Here is an 8,335-nt window from a genome sequence, read left to right as displayed (position 1 = left end):
TTGCTGTGTTGAGGCCTAGTGCTTCAGGCTCCCGGTTGCCCTGAGCGATGTAGGCCCAGTTTCCAAGCCTCTGGATTCGGCGCTGGCTTTGGAACGGACTTTCCAGCAGGCCGAGGCTCACCGACAATGTTGGCGCAGGCAATCATCTCCGCCTACCCAGCTCGCCGTTGCCGCGACGCGGATACTGCCCCAGGACGGTCGGGAATCTGGGGTCAGTGCATGAAGGTGACCTCACAGAGATTTCCCGGCTGTGTCATCTCCCCACACAAGGCCGCCACATCGGAATTTCAACCCTGGATATGGGCGAGGGTCACAACAATGGAGCAATGGGAACCAGGTGAAGAGACCAGGCCAGGGTAGCCTTGGGAGGAGGTGTAATAAGTCTTCGGAGGCAGAAATACCTTTATTTACAATTCCAACAGCAGCACACACAGTCAGTCAGCAGTCTAACTTCAGGAGCGTCAGAGAAATTGACATGCCCGGTTAAATAAAAGGAACAGACTCCCTGATTGTCCTATCAATTGACTGCTTAATCAGGGAGTTCATAGGGGCGACTGGACATGGATAGGATGGGAATAGAGGGATATGGTCCCTGGAAGGGGAGGGGGTTTTAGTTCAGACGGGCAGCATGGTCGGTGCAGGCTTGGAGGGCCGAAGGGCCTGTGCCCATGCTGTAATTCTACAGAATCATAGAATCCCTACAGTGAAGAAGGAGGCCATTCGGCCCATTGAGTCTGCACCGCCAACAATCCCACCCAGGCCCTATTCCCGTAACCCCACATATTTACCCTGCCAATCCCCCTGACACTAGGGACAATTTAGCATGGCCAATCCACCTAACCTACACATCTTTGGACACTAGGGACAATTTAGCATGGCCAATCCACCTAACCTGCACATCTTTGGAGTGTGGGAGGAAACCGGAGCACCCGGAGGAAACCCACGGGGAGAACGTGTAGACTCTGCACAGACAGTGACCCAAGCCGGGAATCGAACACTGGTCCCTGGCACTGTGAAGCAGCGTGCTAACCACTGTGCTACCATGCCGCCATCTCTTTGTTCATCATTCCAATAGGCCAACCTCAATGGCCTGATTGAAGTCATTCCACAAGGGTAGGTATAGCCCCCCCCCCCGCCCCCCCCCCCCCCTCCAGGGGGCAGATGGGGATGGTCCAGGCTCTCATGCAGTGCCAAGGGGCAGTGCCAAGGAGTCCGCTCTGTGGGGAGTGGGATTCCCCATGACCGCGCGGGGATCCCCAATGCTAACCCCAAGCCCCAGGGCAAGGCAGCACAGGGGGGACATGGGCTGAAAGAAAATGGCAGAACACGAAGGAAAGGGGAGAAGACCTCTCTCTTTCCAACCCAAAAAACCTTCATCCCAGGAGTGCATGAGTAATAATAATAAAAACAGGGAAAAGGAGACAAGAAGCAACAATATTCAGACAGAGCATCACAGGGGGGGCAACGGGTTTGGGACAAAGCAAAGAAAAGTGGCAGAATTTGAAGATAAGAGGACATGTCTGCTCTCTGTTCAAACACAAAAAGCGACCCTAACGCCTGACCTCTAACGCTGACCCCTAACCCCCTAACACTGACCCGTAACACTGACCCCCTAACCCCCTAACGCTGACCCGTAACACTGACCCCCTAACCCCCTAATGCTGAGCCCTAACCCCCTAACGCTGACCCGTAACACTGACCCCTAACCCCCTAACACTGACCCGTAACACTGACCCTTAACCCTCTAACACTGACCCGTAACACTGACCCTTAACCCCCTAACACTGACTCCTAACCCCCTAACACTGAGCCCTCACCCCCTAACACTGGCCCCTAACACTGACCCCTAACCCCCTAATGCTGACCCCTAAACCCCTAACACTGACCCCCAACCCCCTAACAGTGACCCCTAACACCGATACCTAGCACTGACATCTAACACTGACCCCTAACACTGACCCCATACCCCCAACACTGACCCCTAACACTGACCTCTAACCCCCTAACACTGACCCCTAACCCTCTAACACTGACCCCTCACCCCCTAACACTGACCCTGAACACTGACCCCTCACCCCCTAACACTGACCCCTAACACTGACCCCTAACCCCCTAACATTGACCCCTAACTCTGACCCCTAACCCCCTAACACTGACCCCTAACCCCCTAACACTGACCCCTAACCCCCTAACACTGACCCCTAACACTGACCCCTAACCCCCTAACATTGACCCCTAACTCTGACCCCTAACCCCCTAACACTGACCCCTAAACCCCTAACACTGACCCTCACCACCGAAAAACTAGACCCTAACACTGACCCCTAACCCCCTAACACTAGCCCCTAACACTGACCTCTCACCACCGAAAAACTAGACCCTAACACTGACCCCTAACCCCCTAACACTAGCCCCTAACACTGACCCCTAACCCCCTAACACTAGCCCCTAACACTGACCCCTCACCACCGAAAAACTAGACCCTAACACTGACCCCTAACCTCCTAACACTAGCCCCTAACACGGACACCTAACCCCCTTACACTGACCCCTAACCCCTTAACGCTGACCCCTAACCCTCTAACACTGACCCCTAACGCTGACCCCAACACTGACCCCTAACACTGACCCCTAACACCCTAACACTGACCCCTAACACTTACCCCTAACACTGACCCCTAACCCCCTAACACTGACCCCTAACCCCCTAACACTGACCCCTAACACTGACCCCTAACCCCCTAACATTGACCCCTAACTCTGACCCCTAACCCCCTAACACTGACCCCAACCCCCTAACATTGACCCCTAACTCTGACCCCTAACCCCATAACACTGACCCCTAACCCCCTAACACTAGCCCCTAACACTGACCCCTCACCACCGAAAAACTAGACCCTAACACTGACCCCTAACCCCCTAACACTAGCCCCTAACACTGACACCTAACCCCCTTACACTGACCCCTAACCCCCTAACACTGACCCCTAACGCTGACCCCTAACACTGACCCCTAACCCCCTAACGCTAACCCCTAACCCCCTAACACTGACCCCTAACGCTGACCCCTAACACTGACCCCTAACGCTAACCCCTAACCCCCTAACACTGACCCCTAACCCCCTAACACTAGCCCCTAACACTGACCCCTCACCACCGAAAAACTAGACCCTAACACTGACCCCTAACCCCCTAACACTAGCCCCTAACACTGACACCTAACCCCCTTACACTGACCCCTAACCCCCTAACACTGACCCCTAACGCTGACCCCTAACACTGACCCCTAACCCCCTAACGCTAACCCCTAACCCCCTAACACTGACCCCTAACGCTGACCCCTAACACTGACCCCTAACCCCCTAACACTGACCCCTAACACCATAACACTGACCCCTAACACTTACCCCTAACACTGACCCCTAACCCCCTAACACTGACCCCTAACACTGACCCCTAACCCCCTAACACTGGCCCCTAACCCCCTAACACTGACACCTAACCCTTGACGTCTAACTCTGACCCCTAACACTTACCCCTAACACTGACCCCTAACCCCCTAACACTGACCCCTAACCCCCTAACACTGACCCCTAACACTGACCGCTAACCCCCTAACACTGACCCCTAACACTGACCCCTAATTCTGACCCCTAACCCCCAACACTGACCCCTAAAGCCCTTACACTGACTCCTAAAGCCCTTACACTGATCCCTAACACTGACCCCTAACCCCCTAACACTGACCCCTAACCCCCAACACTGACCCCTAACTCTGACCCCTAACCCCCTAACACTGACCGCAAATACTGACCCCTAACATTGACCCCCAACCCCCAAACATTGACCCCTAACCCCCTAACACTGACCTCTAACATTGCCCCCTAACCCCCTAGCACTGAACTCTAACACTGACCCCTAACCCCCAACACTGATCCCTAACACTGACCCCTAACCCCCTAACACTGACCCCTAACCCCCTAACACTGGCCCTTAACCCCCTAACACTGACCCCTCACACTGACCCCTAACATTGATCCCCAACCCCCTAACACTGACCCCTCACACTGACACCTAACCCCCTAACACTGACCCCTAAACCCCTAACACTGACCCCTCACCACCGAAAAACTAGACCCTAACACTGACCCCTAACCCCCTAACACTAGCCCCTAACACTGACCCCTCACCACCGAAAAACTAGACCCTAACACTGACCCCTAACCCCCTAACACTAGCCCCTAACACTGACACCTAACCCCCTAACACTGACCCCTAACCCCCTAACACTAGCCCCTAACACTGACCCCTCACCACCGAAAAACTAGACCCTAACACTGACCCCTAACCCCCTAACACTAGCCCCTAACACTGACACCTAACCCCCTAACACTGACCCCTAACCCCCTAACACTGACACCTAACCCTTGACCTCTAACTCTGACCCCTAACACTTACCCCTAACACTGACCCCTAACCCCCTAACACTGACCCCTAACCCCCTAACACTGACCCCTAACCCCCTAACACTTACCCCTAACCCCCTAACACAGGCCCCTAACCCCCTAACACTGACCCCTAACCCCCTAACACTGACCCCTAACACTGACCCCTAACACTGACCCCTAACGCCTAACACTGGCCCCTAACCCCCTAACACTGACACCTAACCCTTGACCTCTAACTCTGACCCCTAACACTTACCCCTAACACTGACCCCTAACCCCCTAACACTGACCCCTAACCCCGTAACACTGACCCCTAACACTGACCCCTAACCCCCTAACACTGACCCCTAATTCTGACCCCTAACCCCCAACACTGACCCCTAAAGGCCTTACACTGACTCCTAAAGCCCTTACACTGATCCCTAACACTGACCCCTAACCCCCTAACACTGACCCTTAACACTGACCCCTAACCCCCAACACTGACCCCTAATACCCAAACACCGACCCCTAACACTGATGCTCTAACCCCCGAACAACTATCCCTAACACTGATCCCTAAGCCCCTAACCCCTAACCCCATATCACTGACCCTCTAACACTGGCCGCTAACACTGACCCCTAACCCCCTACCACTGACCCCTAACACTGACCCCCTAACACTGACCCCCTAACACTGAGCGCTAACCCCCTAACACTGACCGCCAGCACTGACCCCAACCCCCTAACGCTGACCCCTAACACTGACCCCCCCCTAACACTGACTGCTAACACTGACCCCGAATCCCCAAACACTGACTCCGAACTAAATTGCCCCTTAGTGTCCCAAGATGTGTAGGTTAGGGGGATTACTGGGGTAAATGCATGGGGTTACGGGGATGATTTGAGCCTGGGTATGATGTTCTGTCAATAGTCGGTGCAGACTCAATGGGCTGAATGGCCTCTTCCTGCACTGCTGGTTTTCTCCAATTTTCCACTGTTTGTGCGTAGTCTTCGTGTCCAAAAGCTTCACTCCATACATTGCTGCTGACTTTATCTGGCACTCCTCCCAATCCGCCCAGATGTCCAAGTCCTTTGAGTTCAAGACAATCCCCATCACATAGAACATAGAACATGGAACATAGAACATAGAACATAGAACATGGAACATGGAACATGGAACATGGAACATAGAACATAGAACAGTACAGCACAGAACAGGCCCTTCGGCCCACGATGTTGTGCCGAGCTTTATCTGAAACCAGGATCAAGCTATCCCACTCCCTATCATCCTGGTGTGCTCCATGTGCCTATCCAATAACCGCTTGAAACTTCCTAACTCCGAATCATCACAGTTGATGATGACTCGCTGCGGAAAGCCATGGATGGGACAGTCAATTTTGGGGGGTTTTTTTTGCCCACTTTCCTGTGTTTAGAAATTTCAGGCTGAACCCCCGATGGGAGCAGCGGCCTTCGGGCTTCAGCGGGGACAATGTCCACAGGCTCCAGGGCGGCCCAGGAGGACTCGAACCTGGGGAATGGCCACTGGGGCCCAGTTTGGGGGTCACCGTGAAAGCAGAGAAAGATCCCGGCCGTTATAAAAGGTACGTTGAAGCTTTTTAAAATGTTTTATTTGAAGTAACGAATCGGATTGTTATTGGCTGATTTAAAGTGTAATTTTGAATGTTATTTTGACGATAGAAGATGAATGTGATTTGATGGTATTTATTCTCAATCTGTGACTCTCCAGATTTAATCGGGATTATGTTGTGAGGTAACTTTATAATTTATCACTTCCCACCGCCCGAACTGTGAACTTTCCCCTTGGCTCAACCTCACGCAACAAGGCGTCCAAATTATTTAGAAATTATTTATTCGTGTCACGAGTCGGCGGACCTTAACGCCGCAATGAAGTTACTGTGAAAATCCCGCAGTGGCCACATTCCTGCACCTGTTCGGGGACACGGAGGGAGAATTTAGCCCCAAACCAGCTGGGTGTGATGGTGACTCCGGGCGGTAGGGGGAGCAGTCCCGGGCGGGCTGGGTGTGATGGTGACTCCGGGCGGTAGGGGGAGCAGTCCCGGGCGGGCTGGGTGTGATGGTGACTCCGGGCGGCAGGGGGAGCAGTCCCGGGCGGGCTGGGTGTGATGGTGACTCCGGGCGGTAGGGGGAGCAGTCCCGGGCGGGCTGGGTGTGATGGTGACTCCGGGCGGTAGGGGGAGCAGTCCCGGGCGGGCTGGGTGTGATGGTGACTCCGGGCGACAGGGGGAGCAGTCCCGGGCGGGCTGGGTGTGATGGTGACTCCGGACGGCAGGGGGAGCAGTCCCGGGCGGGCTGGGTGTGATGGTGACTCCGGACGGCAGGGGGAGTAGTCCCGGGCGGGCTGGGTGTGTGAGTGACTCCGGGCGGCAGGGGGAGCAGTCCCGGGCGGGCTGGGTGTGATGGTGACTCCGGGCGGCAGGGGGAGCAGTCCCGGGCGGGCTGGGTGTGATGGTGACTCCGGGCGGCAGGGGGAGCAGTCCCGGGCGGGCTGGGGGTTCTGGAAGGTTCTGGGGTTCAGTGTCGCGGTGATGGGGAGAAGCCGGAGCCGCTCACCCCGCAGAGGTAAGAGATTCATTAATAAATATCTCAGTGTCACACAGAGGTCATCACCACAGATACAGACATTACAGAGGTGGTTATAAATATATCAGATCCTGGGAGTAACCCAGAGGTTATTGTCCAGAGAGAGAGATCTCAACATATACAAATAGAGACAGGGACCGAGGGGGATCTCTCCCACCCTCCCCCCTCCCCGTCTTCCCCCCCCCCACCCGTCTCCCCCCCACCCCCCCGTCTCCCCCCCCCCCGTCTCCCCCCCCCGTCTCCCCCCCCCCGTCTCCCCCCCCCCCCGTCTCCCCCCCTCCCCGTCTCTCCCCCCCCCGTCTCCCCCCCCCCCCCGTCTCCCCCCCCCCCCCGTCTCCCCCCCCCCCGTCTCCCCCCCCCGTCTCCCCCCCCCCCGTCTCCCCCCCCTCCCCCCCCCGTCTCTTCCCCCCCCGTCTCTCCCCCCCCCCCGTCTCTCCCCCCCCCCCGTCTCTCCCCCCCCCCCGTCTCTCCCCCCCCCCGTCTCTCCCCCCCCCGTCTCTCCCCCCCCGTCTCCCCCCCCTCCCCCCCCCATCTCCCCCCCCCCCCGTCTCCCCCCCCCGTCTCCCCCCCCGTCTCCCCCCCCCCCCCGTCTCCCCCCCCCCCCCCCCGTCTCCCCCCCCCCGTCTCCCCCCCCCCGTCTCCCCCCCCCCCCCCCGTCTCTCCCCCCCCCGTCTCCCCCCCCCCGTCTCTCCCCCCCCCGTCTCTCCCCCCCCCGTCTCTCCCCCCCCCCGTCTCTCCCCCCCCCGTCTCTCCCCCCCCCCGTCTCCCCCCCCGTCTCCCCCCCCGTCTCTCCCCCCCCCCCGTCTCTCCCCCCCCCCGTCTCTCCCCCCCCCCCCCGTCTCCCCCCCCCAGTCTCTCTCCCCCCCCCAGTCTCTCTCCCCCCCCCCAGTCTCTCTCCCCCCCCCCGTCTCTCCCCCCCCCCCCCCCCCCCGTCTCTCTCCCCCCCCCCCGTCTCTCTCCCCCCCCCGTCTCTCCCCCCCCCCGTCTCTCCCCCCCCCCGTCTCTCCCCCCCCCGTCTCTCCCCCCCCCCGTCTCTCCCCCCCCCCCGTCTCTCCCCCCCCCCGTCTCTCCCCCCCCCCGTCTCTCCCCCCCCCGTCTCTCCCCCCCCCCGTCTCTCCCCCCCCCGTCTCTCCCCCCCCCGTCTCTCCCCCCCCCCCGTCTCTCCCCCCCCGTCTCTCCCCCCCCCGTCTCTCCCCCCCCCGTCTCTCCCCCCCCGTCTCTCCCCCCCCCGTCTCTCCCCCCCCCCCGTCTCTCCCCCCCCGTCTCTCCCCCCCCCCGTCTCT

The 8,335-nt window shown here is 58.4% G+C and overlaps 1 protein-coding gene across 3 annotated transcripts in view; it reads left to right on the top strand.

The window, feature by feature from the left end:
• The first annotated feature begins 6,925 nt into the window (after window positions 1-6,925).
• snrnp27 (small nuclear ribonucleoprotein 27 (U4/U6.U5)) overlaps window positions 6,926-8,335 on the top strand; it is a 55,164-nt gene continuing 53,754 nt past the window's right edge. For 2 of the 3 annotated variants that reach the window (XR_013500562.1, XM_078239309.1), the window contains exon 1: window positions 6,927-7,031. Coding sequence is in view for 2 of the 3 variants with exons in the window: in XM_078239309.1 (XP_078095435.1) it covers window positions 6,998-7,031 (34 nt within the window). In the remaining variant the exon portion in view is untranslated. Of the gene's footprint in view, window positions 7,032-8,335 lie in introns of all 3 variants that reach the window. The other variant, XM_078239310.1, reaches the window with a different exon arrangement.

This window comes from Mustelus asterias, chromosome 22 (assembly GCF_964213995.1).
Source record: "Mustelus asterias chromosome 22, sMusAst1.hap1.1, whole genome shotgun sequence".
Lineage (NCBI taxonomy): Eukaryota > Metazoa > Chordata > Chondrichthyes > Carcharhiniformes > Triakidae > Mustelus > Mustelus asterias.
Note: the sequence above shows the minus strand (reverse complement) of the source record. Positions and strands in the feature narration are given on the sequence as shown.